General features: G+C 36.9%; 1 protein-coding gene across 2 annotated transcripts in view; it reads right to left on the reverse strand.

Annotated features, from left to right (window-relative positions):
- The window catches only part of Rabgap1l (RAB GTPase activating protein 1 like), a 657,680-nt gene that overhangs the window by 491,597 nt on the left and 149,111 nt on the right, over nt 1–16,972 (reverse strand). For both annotated transcript variants that reach the window (XM_005363940.3, XM_013352517.2), the window contains one exon: nt 2,251–2,344. In XM_005363940.3, the coding sequence (XP_005363997.1) occupies nt 2,251–2,344 (94 nt within the window). The remainder of the gene's footprint in view (nt 1–2,250; nt 2,345–16,972) is intronic.

Here is a 16,972-nt window from a genome sequence, read left to right on the forward strand (position 1 = left end):
GTCTTCCATCTCTGACTTTTTATTGCTAGTATATTAAGTAGAATTAGTGTTCACTTTATATTCTGTAATATTGTAAAATGAAGCCAGGAGTAGTGGTACATGGATGGCATTAGTCCCATTACTCAGGAAGCAGAGGCAGGCAGAAATCTTTGAGGTCTAGGCCATCCTTGTCTACAAGCCAAAGCTATATGGTGAGGTTCTATCTTAAAAAAAGGGGAAAAAAGTATATAAAGCAAAAGTTAGGTTTTGTTTATCTGCTTATTTTATACAAACCTTTTGATTTTTTAAAAATGAAAATTATGTTTCTGAAAATTAGATACCATTTTATATCCTCCTTTCAAATCTTCTTTACTTTTTCCTTCTGTAAGAAAATTACATGAGAAAAAATGAGAATAACTAACCAATAACTGATTTGACTTAAGGCCCATTCCATAAGATGTAACCCATACCTGATGCTGCTTGGATGACCAAGGATGTGAGACTAGCTCAGGGACCTAGGGTAAAATTAAATAGTACTGGAGTGAAAAATAGAGGAAGGAAGGAAGGAAGGAAGGAAGGAAGGAAGGAAGGAAGGAAGGAAGGAAGGTAGGTAGGTTGGTTGTGACAAAAATCACTCCTAATGGCATACTCATAGATCAGTGCTTTGCTCAGTCATCACCAGAAAATCTTCCTCTACAGTAGATGGGAAAAAAATATACAGACATGCAACAAGACATTACACAGAGTGAGAAACCTTAGAACACAAAGCCTTAAGTAGGACCCATCCTATCCCTCCGCTCAGATGATCAGGGAACCCCAAGGAAAAAGAGGAGAAAAGAATGTGAAGAGCCAGAGGGAATAAAGGATACCATAAAAACAAGTCCCTCTAAATTAACATGAGCAAAGTTCACAGGAATTCACAGAGACTTAAGCAACATACACAGGGCCTGAATAGGTCTCTCTGTTTATATATGACTTCAAGCTTACTGTTTTTATAGGATTCCTGAATGTGAAAACAAGTAGGTCTCTGATTTGTGTGACTTATCTTGGTCTCTTTCCTGTCTGTTGGTGTGTCTTGTACAACTTCAATGTGATAGTTTTTATCTTATTTATCTTGTTGTTTTTCTTCTGGTGATGATATGGTAACTTAACAATTTATTTTCATATACTGACCCATACTTGATTACCCAAAATAAACACCATTGCTCTGCTTTACTTTCCTTTTTCTCATACATCACTGAATTTGATATGTTCTTACTATTGTTGGGCATTATGTTCATAAGGCATACTTGACTGCGATTTTGTAACAATATTTTAACTTGGTATTGTGATCAGTATATGTTAGTGTCATAAATTAAAATAATTAATTAAATTAAATTACATTAATTGAAAATAATTACCCTCTATATTCTGAGAAAGGCTTATAAAACTTAACAGTCACCTTTTATAAATATTTGATGGAATTTTATAATTAGGCTTTAAGCTTTCTTAGAGAAAAAAAAATTAAAGCAGTGTTGGGCATATAGCTTAGTTGGGAGAATGGCTGATTAGACTAAGTCCCACATTGCATGAACTACACCGGCTGGTACACCAGTGATGCTAAATAGAGGAAGAGGAATGAGAAGTTTATGTTATCCTTGGCAACATTTAAGATCAGCTTATGAAACTCCTTCTCAAAAAAAAAACAAAGAAAAGGAAAGAAAATTATATTAATAAAAAAAAGTAATTAGATGATACCAAACCATTCAGGTTATTTCATTTCAAGTGAACTTTGGCACTTTAGACTTTATCCAGAAATTGTTCATTTCACCTGGCTTTCAAAGTTTGGGTGGGAAAAATAACTACTGAAAGGAACTAAATAGAGCCCATACAGGGGGAAGATCTAGAAGGCCAACACATGAAGGGCATCAATAAACCACATTTTGATTTCTATGTTATTAAATATATCAAGGGTCTATGTAATCAGCTAGTAAAGGCCCTTGCTGTTCAATCCTGAAGACCTGAGTTTGGTACCTAAAACACATACAAAGATGGAAAGAAAGAATTGGATCCACAAAATTGTCCTCTGAGCACCATACACATATACACATACACCCTCACACACACTATCATACATATAAACACATTAAATAATTTAAGATATACTAAGATATTAATATAGCTTTTAATATTACAGTTTGAAATTTTATTTACTGACAAATTTTTAATTAGTATAAAAATTAACACAAAATATGTAATTATAAATTTTGAATAAGAAAAATAAATACTTACCATCTTCCTAACAATTCTCCCCAAGAATAGAGGATCTTCTCAGGACAGTCTTTTGACACATCACCTGTTCCACTTGAGAGTTCATTATCACTCTCTATAGGAAAAAAAATACACATTATATAAATATAAGAACTTCCAAATCATAAACCATAAGACATGGCTATGTATTTACAAAAGGGAACACTAAGTGCCCAAATAAATTGTCAAATAGTTTTATCAAAATTCTCATCTGCAGATAAAACTCTAAAGACAGTTATATTAAATAGATTTATCCAAAGACAATAGTTTAAAGCAAGTTGTTATATTAGAAGATGGCAGAGTGAGAGATGTTGGGTCTCATTCCTTCCCTCAAATAGTTCATCTACCATACTAACTTGAGAAAACGCTTAGGATGCCCAAATAGCAAAGAGAACTAAACAAAACCCAAATGACAGGGTATGAGGGCAGTCTCACTCCAAAAGCACTCACTTCTCCCTTTTCCCCATGGCACACAGGGTTGGAGAGGGTTACCTGGTCCCCACAATTTCTGGGGGGAAAAAAGAGAAAAAAAGAAAGAAAGAAGGAAGCCAATTTCACAAGATGCTCAGAGGCACTCTGACTAGAGCTAAATAGAATGGCATGGCATGGCCACCTGATACATACAAAGAAATGAAGACATAGTACATAGATTGTGATGATACTCTTACTGTTCCTGCCATCTGGGACACGTATCAGAGACAACAGCCAACACTGGCCTGATAAATATGTTAAGTATACATTAAAACAAAGTAAACATTTGAAAAAGCTAAAGATTTTGTAACAGGAAGAAATTTACACCTGGTGAAAAGTGCTGAGAATAAGTTACTGACTGTTCAGTGCTCAGCCCCAGAAGATTTCAGACACCATAACCTGGGCTCAGGAAACATGGATGAAGAAAGGGGGGAAGAAAGAATGTTAAGAGCTGCCAGAGGTGAAAGAATGCTGGAGCAGCTGTTTTCTGGAAGTGATGAGGTTGATGTGCAAGTGATCTCATAGCAGCTGTAGCTACCTACAGAGGCCTGAAGAACACTAAACCATCAACATTTTACCATAGATGGAAAGGGGTACATGAGATAGAGAAAGGGAACATTATGGACATGATTTATCTACATTATAAAAGGGATCTGGCAAAGAACTAAGGAAGGCTAGCAAAGCACTGTCCTAATAATACAAGATAGTTTTTAAAATTGTCTATCTGACCACAAGTACCAAGATTTATCAATGCTGCTCCAAACTGGTAAGCAGCTCCCACAAAAGGATCTATGTTAAAAATCAGAACTTCTGAAGATGCTACAAAAGACAATAAGCCAGCATAAAATAATTCACAGATGGGATATACAAAACATTCATTTAATTAATAAAGGTCCATTTGGGCAGGCTAAAAGACTTGGTCATAGCCACTCACAAATTCAGAAAAATCAAAACATAAGTAACATACAGAGAAAATTGCTTAACTATTTTAGAGTACTAACAGATAAGATCTGGGATATTCTATTTAAAATCTGAGCACAGCTCTGTGTAATGGAGTGAAGACACTCTGTAAAGAGCTCACATATACAACTTAGAAGTTAATAACAAATTCATCATAACAAATAGAAATGAGGTTTTATTCTAAAGCTAAAGCAAATAAAGTTTCACTGGTATGAGAGGAACAGTGAGTGCTAGCACAAACCACTGAAGATTCAGTACTACAATATCCTAAAGAACCAACCACATAAACAAGTATCCCATATAATCCTACATTACCACAGAAAATTAGGCACTTTTGAGAAAAGAGACTATTAAAAGTTACAGTGAAAAACAGACTATACTTAGATTATATCAGGTAAACAAATAGAAGTTTTCCTACTTAACAGATTTGTAGTAAGTCTAAGTATTCATAACCTGATATTCAATTAGGAAGTATATAAGACAACACCATCTTATTCTGATCCACAGGAAATAAGAGGATGTGAAGATTCCAAAGTAATTGATGACACACTGTACACGCTAAATTCAGAAGATAAAAAGGGAGAAAAAACAAACATTCACGGACATCTTACACTCTGAGTATAATAAAAATCAAAAGTACTGTGATAAAAGAATTATTTGGATTCTTATTAGTCTTGGTGATAAAGGAATGCCTAAGCATGAAACAAAATAAGATGAAACAAAAATAAAGGAATATATCTACCTATAAGTATAAAACTTCAATTACTTAATGCATAAAAGTTTCCAACATATTGCAAGGGGTTATTTTCTCCAACATACTACAATTTTACTAATAAATAAAGTATAAACCTCTAGAAATTGAGCCAAGACAAGAACATAGTACAATACATAATATATAAAATATAAGCACTCAATGAAAATAATAAATAAAACTCCACTGTAATCTTAAATGCAAAATAAAACAAACATATTGGCTAGTTAAATTGGGAGAATACAGACAAAAGTATAGAGGAATCAAAAAGAAGGTAAATGGAAATGGGAGGTAACTTAGTGATAGACCATTTGCCAAACAAGTGTGAAGCCCTGTGTTTAATCTCCAGCCCTATGAAAACTAGTGGGGAGTGGAGGGAAAGAGAGGAGAACAACAGAGAGAAGAAAAGGGAGAGGATAAGAAGGGGAAAGAATGGCAAGAGAGAGGAAGGGAAAGAGGAAAAGTGAGGAATGGGGGAAAGGAGGGAAAGAGGCTCATATTTAAGCAATAGCATTCCTTTATGGGTGAATGCATATTGTCATGACTGCTCCAAGTGAGGACGACAATGAATGTTCGGCACAAAACAAGACATCTATAGCACCCCCTCTAAGGCTCAGGGGACATTACAGAATAGGGACAGAAAAGAATGTAAATGCAAGAAGTCAGGGAGAAGGAACAGGAAATCCTACTTCCTGGGTATGATACAGCTATCACAACCACGAACTCACAGCAGCATACAATTCCCTGCACTGGGCTCGCACACAAAGAAGCCTGTCAACAGCCAGGCATGGATGAAGGAGTTCAAAGGTCCCTACCCCTTCCAGCTGAACTTCTGGCTACAGATATATTCTGGGATAGAGAAGTGGTTGCCTTCAGTTGTATATCCACTATTGAACCCATCAGGATCACATGAGTACTATGCCCTTAACTATACAGCCCAAGTTAAACCTACTGGATCTAAAAGCAAAACAAAAGACGTGGATTGAAATGGGATTCCCCTCTGTATGCGATGAATACCACTAATTAATAAAGAACCTGTTTCGGCCAGTGGCTAAGTAGAACAGAAGTAGGCATGGAAAACTAAACTGAATGCTGGGAGAAAGAAGGCAGAGTCAGGCCGGGGGTGGTGGTGCATGCCTTTAATCCCAGCACTTGGGAGGCAGAGGCAGGCGGATCTCTGTGAGTTCAAGGCCAGCCTGGTCTACAAGAGCTAGTTCCAGGACAGGAACCAAAATCTACGAAGAAACCCTGTCTTAAAAAAAAAAAGAAGGCAGAGTCAGAAGAGAAGCCATGGAGCAGCTGCAGGAGACAGACACACTGAAACTTTGCTGGTAGGCCACAGCCTCATGGTGATGCACAGATTAATGAAGATGGGTTAAATTAAAATGCAAGAGTTAACTAATAAGAAGCTAAGGTTAATGGGCCAAGCAGTGATTTAATTAATACAGTTTCTGTGTGGTTATTTCTGGACTCTGGCCAGCCAAGAAAGAAAAAAATGAAGGGCGGTTGGAAACACACCTGTGGCCTCCTACTACAATGGATATGAGGAATGAACTTGTAAGGAGGCAAGGTGTTGCTAGAAATACAAAGAAAATCTAGAAAAGCTGGACAGTGATGATACACATTTTTAATGTCAGCACTCAGAAGGCAGAGGCAGGAAGATCGCTGAGTTTTGAGGCCAGCCTGGTGTTCAGTGCAAGCTCCAGGACAGTCAAGGTTTCAGACAAACACCATCTTAGAAGAAAAGAAAAAAGAAGACCTAGAAAAAGTGGAGGAAAGTAAGCACAATAAATTATATACTGGTAAGAAATTGTACAAGAATAAATTTAATTAATAAAAATTAAATAAAAAGCATGTGTTTATTTAAATCCATATTATATTTGATCCAGGAACTTCCACTTCGAGAATCATACCTTCCAGAAATACACACACAGAGAGACCAGAAAGATCCATGTAGGAACCAGTGCGCAACTGGAGCCGCCATCTTTACTTTCGGCTCCTGGTCAGAAGTTTGGATATCTGTGGAGATGTCTACATCTAAGCATTCAGCCAGCTGCTGGTGCTTGGAGTCCCAGGTCAAGGTCATAGATGACATCTGGGGTCCTGGAAGGCTTTCCTTCATGCCTGCAGCCCTCACTCAGGGTTTCTAGTGGAAACTCTCTGACAACACAGAAGTTCTGTCCTGTGTCCATCCAGGACATGCTCAGTGCACCACCACCATGATCTCCAGAAAGTATGGCCAACGTGCTTGTGATGGACACAGGACACCGGCATGGACATTGGCCTGCTCATCTTCAGTGATTATTTTGATCAATACTTTTTTTTCTTTCTATGATTATCATGCATGTAGTATGTAAATAATGGGCTTGGATCAAAAAATCCCCAAAGTTATTCCCTTCTGTGATTTATTCCCAAAACTCACTCATGGAACAATAAAGCCTTTTATTCGTAATAAAAAAGAACTTTTATTGTAACAATGCTTGTATTAATAAGAAATTGAAAACTAATGATAATCTATTAACACAAGTACTTTAGATAAACTATAGCATATTTGTTCAAATAAAATGGAGAGAAACCCAAAGCGAGTCCACTAAAATCAGGAACAAGACAAGACTGTCCACTCTCTCGATATCTCTTCAACATAGTACTTGAAGTTTTAGCAATTGCAATAAGACAACAAAAGGAGATCAAGGTGATTCAAATTGGAGGGGAAGAAGCCAAACTTTGGTTATTTGCAGATGATATGATAGTGTACATAAGTGACCCAAAAAACTCTGTCAGAGAATTCCTACAGGGGATAATGATGAGGATACAAGATCAACTAAAAAAAAAAAATCAATAGACATATGATGTGGGAAGGTCATTTGTCAATCTGTTGTTTCATTGGTTAATCAATAAAGAAAACTGCTTGGTCTGATAGGTCAGAAAATTAGGTAAGTGGAGTAGACAGAACAGAATGCTCGGAGAAAGAAGGCAGTGAGGTAAGACACCATGCCTCTCCTCTCCAAGCCAGACGCCATGCATCTCCTCTCTGGTCAGACGCAATGAAGCTCTGGCCCAAGATGGACATAGGCTAGAATCCTTCCCGGTAAGCCACACAGATTATTAGAAATGGGTTAGTCAAGATGTAAGAGTTAGCCAGTAAGAGGCTAGAGCTAATGGGCCAAGCAGTGTTTAAATGAATGCAATTTGTGTATTGTTATTTCGGGGCATAAGCTAGTAGGCAGCCAGGAGCCGGGTGGCAGGAACACAGCCCTGTGCTCCCACTACAGACATATTATACATAAGTGATAAGCTGAGAGTGAAATCAGAGAAACATCACCTTTCACAATACCCACAAATAACTTAAAATATCTTTAGGTAACACTAACCAAAGAAGTGAAAGTCCTATATGACAAGAACTTTAAGTTCTTGAAGAAAGAAATTGAAGAAGATACCAGAAAATGGAAATATCTTTCATGCTCTTGAATAGGTAGGATCAACACAGTAAAAATGGCAATCCTACCAAAAGCAAACTATAAACTCAATGCACTCCCCATCAAAATCCCAACATAATTCTTTATAGACCTTGAAAGAACAATAATCAAATTCATATGGAAAAAACAAAAAAAGACAGGATAGCCCAAACTATTCTATATAATAAAGGAACTTTCGGAGGCATCACCATCCCTGACATCAAGCTCTATTACAGATCTACAGTAATAAAAACAGCTTGGTATTGGCGTAAAAAAATAGAGAGGTTGACCAACAGAATTAAATCAAAGATCCAGATATTAATCTACACACCTAAGAATACCCAATTTTTGACAAAGAAGCTAAAATTATACAATGCAAAATAGAAAGTATCCTCAACAAATGGTGTTGGCATTACCGGATGTTGACATGTACAAGAATGAAAATAGAACCATATCTATTGTCATGCACAAAACTCAAGTCTAAATGGATTAGAGACCTCAATATAAATCCAACCACAATGAACCTCTGTTGTAATCGGAGCTGCAAGGCTGTGTCCCCAGCACCCCGGCCGCCTGCTAGCTTATGCCCCGAAATAATTACACGGACACTCTATTCTTTTAAACACTGCTTGGCCCATTAACTCTAGCCCTTATAGGCTAATTCTCATATCCCGATCAACCCATCTCTAATAATCTGTGTAGCATCAGTCTTACCGGGAAAGATTCAGCCTGTCTGACCTGGCAGCTTGCTTCATGGCATCTGGCTCAGAGAGCAGAGCTATCACGTCTGACCCTGGAGAGGGGAGCATGGCATCTCTGCTCCAGAAAGCAGAGCTGTCGAGTCTGAGCTCACTTCCTCTTCCTCCCAGCATTCTGTTCTGTTTACTCCACCCACCTATGTTCTAACCAATAAAATGGGCCAAGGCAGTTTCTTTATTAGCCAATGACCTTCCTCCATCAAACCTCAGAGAACAGAAAGTGAGTAGTAGTCTTCAATGCATTGGCACAGGAGACTACTTCCTAAAGATAACCCCAGTAACACAGACACTGAGAACAACAATAAGTAAATGGGACCTCCTGAAACAAAGGACACAGTCAATTAAGACAAAACGCCAGCCTACTGAATGAGAAAAGATCTTCACCAACCCCACACCAGACAAAGGATTAATCTCCAAAATATATAAAGAACTCAAGAAACTAGATATTAAAATTCTAAATAACCAAATTAAAAACTGGGGTACACAACTGAACAGAAAAATCAACAGAAGAATCGCAAATGGCCAAAAAGATACTTAAGGAAATGTTCAACATCCTTAGCCATCAGAGAAATGCAAATCAAAACAACTCTGAGATATCATCTTACACTTGTCAGAATGGCTAAAATAAAAAACATCAATGATACCTTATGTTGGAGAGGATGTGGAGTAAGGGGAACACTCATCCATTGCTGGTGGGAATGCAAACTTGTACAACCACTTTGAAAATCAGTATGGCGGTTTCTCAGAAAATTGGGAATCAACCTACCTCAGGATCCAGCAATAGTACTCTTGAGAATATACCCAAAAGATGCTCAACCATACTACAAAAGTATTTGTTCAACTATGTTCATAGCAGTATTATTTGTACTAGCCAGAACCTGGAAACAACTTAGATGTACCTCAACTGAAAAATGGATAAAGAAAATGTGGCACATTTACACATTAGAGTGCTACTCAGCGGTAAAAATTAATGACATCTTGAATTTTATACGCAAACAGATGGAATTAGAAACACTAACCTGAGTGTGGTAACCCAGATCCAAAAAGATGAATATGGCATATACTCACTCATAAGTGGATACTAGCTATAAACAAAGGACATTGAGCCTATAGTTCATGATCCTAGAGAAGCTAAGTCATAAGGTGAACCCAAAGAAAAACATATATGTGTGTGTGTGTGTGTGTGTGTGTGTGTGTGTGTGTGTGTGTGTGTGTGGAAACTGGAAACAGACAAGATTGCCTGATAAAATTGGGAACATGGGGTCGGGGGAGAAGAGAGGGTAGAAGGAGAAGAGAAGGAAAGAAGGGGAGAGTTGAGGAGAACTCGATGAAATGGGATAGTCAAGATGGAGGAAGGACAGAAATGAGAGCAAGGAAAGAGATATCTTGATTGAGGGAGCCATTATAGGGTTAGCAGAAACCTAGCTCTAGAGAAATTCCCAGGAATCCACAAAGATGGCGCCGGCTAAGACTCTAAGCAATAGGGTAGAGGTGGCAAGTGATCTTTTATTTACCCTGTAGTCAGACTGAGGAATACCTTAAGTATCACCATAGAAACTTCATCCAGCCACTGATGGAAACAGAGGCAAAGACCCACATTGGAGCACTGAACTGAGCTCCCTAATTCCCGTTGAAGAGTGGAAGGAATGAGAATATGAGCGAAGAGGTTAAGACCATGATGGGTTCACCCACTGAAACAGTTTACTTGAGCTCATAAGTGCTCACCAACTCTAGTCGGACTGGGAAGGAACAAGCATACAACCAAGCTAGTCCCTCTGAATGTGGCTGACAGTTGAATTGCTGGGGCAGACTGAGGGGCCACTGGCAGTAGCACCAGGATTTATCTCTACTGCATCTACTATCTTTTGGGGATCCTGTTCTCTTTGAATATATATCTTGCTCAAACTAGATATAGTAGGGAGGGCCTTAGACCTTTCCCAAAGCAATGTGCCTTACCCTCTCTGAGGATTGGATGGGGGTGGGGTTGCAGGGTGTGTGGAAGGAATAGGTGAAGGGAAAGGGAGGAGGGGAGTGGGAACTTGCACTGATATCTTTTAAAAAATTTAATAGATAAAAAAAAATCTACACAAGTCAAGTATGCTAATCCAAACATCTGAAATTCAAATGTTCCAAGATTATGACACTCAGAGTTTCTCAGTTGAGAGCATTTCAGATTTTGGATTTCCAAATTTGGAATGGATAACCAATAAAGACAAATATCCCCCAGATCCTAACAACGCCACATAATCTTAAACACTTCAGGTTGAAGCATCATATAAGGAACATTGTATCTCTATGTAGTAACATGAAAACCATCTACAATAGCAAGCTTGTGATGAGAAGGAAGTTTGGGATCGACATTATTTAAAGCCAAAGACCTTTAAAAGTTGGTGAATTTTTAAAATTCACATTTAGCATTTGTCTTTCTTTATAGTAAGCACTAAGTAAATATTTTTAGAATATAGTTTTCATTTTTAATGCTATACTTCTGGAATATTCTAAGACTTTAAAAGTACGGATAATGATGAAACAGGGATTTTTCTTTTGAATAGTCTCTATTGCCATATACAGTAAAAACATATTATTCTAAACCCTTACTAATGAGTCACAAAATTGTCACTGATAACAGCGATGAATTTTCTTTCTGGCAATCTCCCATTGCTTTCCATCCCAACAAAGAAATCATAACCTTAGAAAAACAAACTGCCAGAAGAAAGACACAAAAAGATAAAAAGAAATAAACAATTTTTAAATAAAACCTGATTCCTTGGAAATAATTACAGCCACACAGCCAGACATGGAAAAAGAAGGAAAGAAAAGATATACAGAAACAGAGAAAGGTGAAAGCCCAGAGGCAAAAGGTAGACAGGATAATTTAAGAAAAACTGGCAAGAAACGAGTCAAGCTAAGACTAGGCATTTATAACTAAGAATAAGCTTCCATGTGTGATTTATTTGGGAGCTGGGTGGTGGGCCCCGAAAAGAGTAAATAGTTTTAAAAAAAATCAACACAGGCACTTGCATATAGACATAGTAAAGGGAACTGGATTTGATAACATCATTGATATCTCATAAATATAAAATAACTGGGAGAAAAAACTGGAAAGAGAAAGGTGAGGAACCAGATAATTTCCCTAAAAACATGCAAGCTACCAAGTTTGAGGACTGTAACTTAGAAGAGCATTTTATCTTTTGACTATGTGTGTGCTGTAAGGATCCCTCATAGATTTAAATGGAGTTAAATGAACTTGAAAACAGTCTCAAAGACCTCTGCAGAGTTAGAGGAGCCTTCTGAGAGGATATAACTAATATAGGGAATAGTACACAATATATTTCACACCTTTCCATGAACACATTCCCCAGTTTCTTTTCAGTATGTCTGTCTACTTCAAAAAGGCAGAGTAAAATAGTACACATAGAGCAGCATTAGGCCATGCAACCAGAACACTACTTTCTCAAACTTAAGCATGTCTGAAATAGAAATGACATCTTAATCTCAAAACAGAAAAATAACAAAGTGAAAAGTTTACAAAGTACTAAACACAGAGCCTGGTACATATACCACGGCACCGAAGTTTTAGCTACCTATCTTCATTACTGTTGCAACTGAATTCCTAGTTTTCTGCCTAGCACTTCAAAGGAACTGGAAAAGCATTTCAAGTTTCTTTTAACTCTTATTATTCACAGATTTTAACATGTAAGTGCAGTAGCCAACTGTGCCGCACCAAGAGAAGAAACAAGAGATCAAACTAAAATTTTTAGATCTAACAAAATAAATATGTATAATACTTCAGTTGAGCTAATTAAATGCCCTCTCCCCACTTTGGCCACAGTCTGTTTTGGGAAAAGAAGAAAAACAAAAAAGTATTCCTATCAGTAAATTTCATCCTACTCGAGAAAGGGAAATTTCTGAACTAGATTCTATAAATGGAATAACAAATAAATTATATAACATATATGTATATATATATATATATATATCACCAACACACATATTTGCAAATCTTATTAATTGAAAATAAATTACATTAGGTTAAAAGAAGTAAAAAATGTCACCATTTTCCTTGCTTTGTCTTTTTTTTTGTTGTTGTTGTTGTTGAAACAATTTCCGCTTCCTCCTGGCCTCCCATTTCCCTCCTCCTCCTCCCACTCCTCTCCCCCACTCTTCACTCCTCTCTCCCTCCCCCCACTCGAGGGGTACACCCACCCACTGTGACAGTGGGGCTGATCTATTGGGAGCTCACCAAGGCCAGCTGGACAGGGATTGAATAAGCATGGGATAAAACCGGACTCTGAACATGGCAGACAATGAAGGCTGATGAGAAGCCAAGGACAATGGAACTAGGTTTCAATCCTACTTCAGGAACTGGCTTTGTGGGATCCTTGCTTTGTCTTAAGCTGTGGTCTCTCACTACAAACCCCAGACTAACCTTTGAACTAATAACCACCCTATTTCAACCTCCCAAATGCTTGAATTGTAGGTCTTTTATTTTCCAAAAAAACATAAACTTATAACTTAACTTATAACATAAAAAACATAGAAAAATGTGGTGACTATGAGTTTTCAGAGCATTTTCTTTCAATTCAACTTGAGTAAATAAATTCTTTCTGAAATAATATCTTGAAAAAATCTATAAATTCTTCTAGCTACATAATTAGAACGTAGCAAAATATTTATAAATCATGTATAGTTACATAAATCTGAAAATTTAATTAGGAAACCTGTCGATCTAAAATAATATCAAAGTTATTTTTCGTTTATTATTATCTGTGGTGGGGTATATGCCACTGTTCATGTTGGGAACAGTGCAGAGAACAACTTTTTGGAGTAGGTTCCTTCTTTCTACCTGGGGATCCAGGAACTGAACTCGGTGACCACGGTTGTGCAGCAAGTACCTTTACCAAACAAGCTATCTCTCTGGCCCAGTAGAAAAGCTATTTTCATTATTTTTACATAAACAATATCATTAGGACAGCCTAAAACTAAGGCTGAATGTATTTGACTTTACATGCAATGTAAGATCTAATGCCATGCATAACAGAGCCAAAATATATATTTGATGTGCATGAAAGCTGACATACTTGAAAACAATCATTAAGGTTAACATAAAAACCTTTTTTAATTTCCAAACTATTATAACATTCCTCACCATCAAAAGCAAGGTGATTTATTAAAAAAGAATATGTTCAAAGCAAAGAAAAACCAGGCTGAATGTTTCCTTCCCAAGTAAATTATCACCATTTTCATTCTGAATCTAGTCACAAGTCTCGAACTAATAATCTCTATAATATATCTATATATATACAAAATAACCTCTAAGCAGAAGTGATTAACAAAAAATTCATTATTAATCAGTGGAAAGTGCTAATGATACTGAAAAAAACTAGGTCAGTCAATATACCTTGCCAGAAGAACAATTAACAATATTAAGCAAACTCGTTCTTAACCATAAATCTTGCATATGAATTTTAAGGATCATTTTTAAAATTCAGAAACATCTATTTAAAATTATTACTTATACCCACTTTTCACAATAAATTGAAGAATAAAGGAAAGGCACTCCTAGGATATTAACAGAAAGAACAATAAATAGCTATAAGAAAAGATTATTTTCAGATATGTCATTCAAGGAACGACCCCTTTAATGTAGCAAATTAATTAGAACAAAAAGAAGTTGGAGATAACCAGAGGCAAAGTAATGTCAGAGCAGAGAGAGGCTGATTAAACTTAACCACCAGCATCTATAGGCAAACAGGCTAGAGTTTTCCAAAATAGAGATCATCCTCTTGAATCAGGCATGGAACTCAAAGAAAAAACAACCACAAAGTAGTAAGAAAGGGAAGTGCCTACATAACAAGTGAAGGGAGTCATAAAATCAGGCCATCAAAAGAGTAACAATGAGATCAGGCTAGCATCTACACTCAGATATTTATAAAATTCTGTTCCAAAATACACTAAGTATTAAATAGAAATAATACTGATTTACTGTGTAAATTAGAAAATTAAAATGATAATGACAAAGTAACTCTCCTCTTTCATCAGTATGTATATATCCAAGGAAAGGGAAAGTAGTGAAAAAGGAGACAGATAGGAAATAATATAAAAATATAAATATAAAATAAATATAAATATTCAAGCATGAAAATCTCAAAAAAAAATATAGAGAATTAGAAACTAAAATTTGAGTTGAAAAAATCAGAAAAAAAAGATTTGAGGAGAAAATACCATTTTGATGGCTCAGTTAAATATTCTCTGAATCACATAAAATAACACTTAGCTCTCTGTGTAATTGTCTGCAAATCTGCCTGCCTTCCATTATGAAGATTTACTCATCACTGCCAAGCCTTACTGTTAGCACGCCAACAAAGCCAAAAAGATACTGCTGTTTTCTAAGTCTAACTTTCTTTTTTTTTAATTTATTTATTTATTAAGGATTTCTGCCTCCTCCCCACCACCGCCTCCCATTTCCCTCCCCCTCCCCCAATCAAGTCCCTCTCCCTCATCAGCTTGAAGAGCAATCAGGGTTCCCTGCCCTGTGGGAAGTCCAAGTACCGCCCACCTCCATCCAGGTTTAGTAAGTTGAACATCCAAACTGCCTAGGCTCCCCCAAAGCCAGTATGTGTAGTAGGATCAAAAACCCACTGCCATTGTTCTTGAGTTCTCAGTAGTCCTCATTATCTGCTATGTAAGTCCGGTTTTACAAATATATTTGAAAGTTAGACTTACTTTCTTTCCCAACATAAAGAAAGAAAATAAGTCTAACTTTCAAATATATTTGTATTCATTTAGCAAACATTTACTGACCACTTTCCATGACTAGATCATGGGATTTCAAAGAGGAACACCATGCCATCTGCACCTTAAAAACGTATATTCTAAAATGAGAGAGATGAATAAACAAAGGCCATTTTATAACATAGTATTTTAACAATTATTACTCTGGTGTATTTAATGAATGATTAAAGCAAGATGGTAGGAGGATTAACCCTGTCTCCCTGTGTAAAAGAAAACTGCCTGGAAACAGAAGAAAAGGAAGCGAGTCCACATCAGCAGTCTATGAGAATGTATCATAGCAGACCCTGTGCTAAGATGAAAACGAATAATAAAGTGCAGCTTAGGGACCTTAACCATCCAACCAAGAGTGACACGTGCACTGACACAGATAAACCAATCTGAGGAAACACTTTAAGCCCCTAGGATATGGCAGGCTTTCATTAAGTGGTGGCTTCATTACAAACTCTCCATCTGGCTCCAATTAAGTGGTTAATCCTTTACAGGTCATCATTTTAAAGTAGTCATGGTCTTGACACCATCACTTAATCTCAAAATCTCAGTTTCCAGAAGCATAAATGAAATGGTTGGGTGTAACTAAATTTTAGCAATATATTGACTAAAAATAAATAATACCTAACCTGTTACCAGCCTCCTGATTTTAAATATTTAATGGTTTTAATGTCCTGAATGTGACAGACTATATGAAGAAAACCCAAATTAGACACCTACTTCCCCAAGCCTGCAGACAGACATACATTTAGAACTCACAGTTGAATTGTTATCAGCAATTTCTGCCTCCAACTCAAACCCCAGAATGAGGTTGATAATGAAAATTGTACTTTATCCAGTTCTTGCATAAAATGGGACAGGCACATGAGAAAGAGAAATGAAAGCAAGACCTAAGAAAAGGTTTTAGCAAAGAAAAAAGAAAAAAAATTCACAAAATATGTGACCTTAAACAAGCTTCAATCTACTTTCCTGAAAAGAAAAAAAATAGATAAAATGCCACCTCATGGTGCTGTGAGAAGTAAATAGTTCACAAAATAAGTATTTAATAATATTTGCCATTATTATTAATAACTAGAAAGTAGAATTAATTGCTTTGTGACTCAGTTAATCTGTTTCTACAGTGGCAAAGCAACCTATCAGATATTAAAAGGGTTCTACTTCAAGAGAAGTCAATCAGTAGACGTTCAAGGAGAGGGTAAGGTGACCGTGCAAGCACTCCTAGACATAAGATCTCTGAGAACTATGCTCCACAGAACTGCAGACCTACTGCTGCTTAGAAAGAGAACTCACTTCACATCATGAAGACAGAAAATACTGAAAATGATCCCAGGCATGTAGAGGTGCTCAATAATATTGCTATTAGTAGCAAACAGAGCAGTATACAGGGATCACAAAAATAAGTTCCAAGCCAGGCGGTGGTGGCGCACGCCTTTAATCCCAGAACTCGGAAGGCAGAGGCAGGCGGATCTCTGTGAGTTCGAGACCAGCCTGGTCTACAAGAGCTAGTTCCAGGACAGGCCCCAAAA

The sequence above is a fragment of the Microtus ochrogaster genome (assembly GCF_000317375.1).
Source record: "Microtus ochrogaster isolate Prairie Vole_2 chromosome 6 unlocalized genomic scaffold, MicOch1.0 chr6_random_2, whole genome shotgun sequence".
Taxonomy (NCBI): domain Eukaryota; kingdom Metazoa; phylum Chordata; class Mammalia; order Rodentia; family Cricetidae; genus Microtus; species Microtus ochrogaster.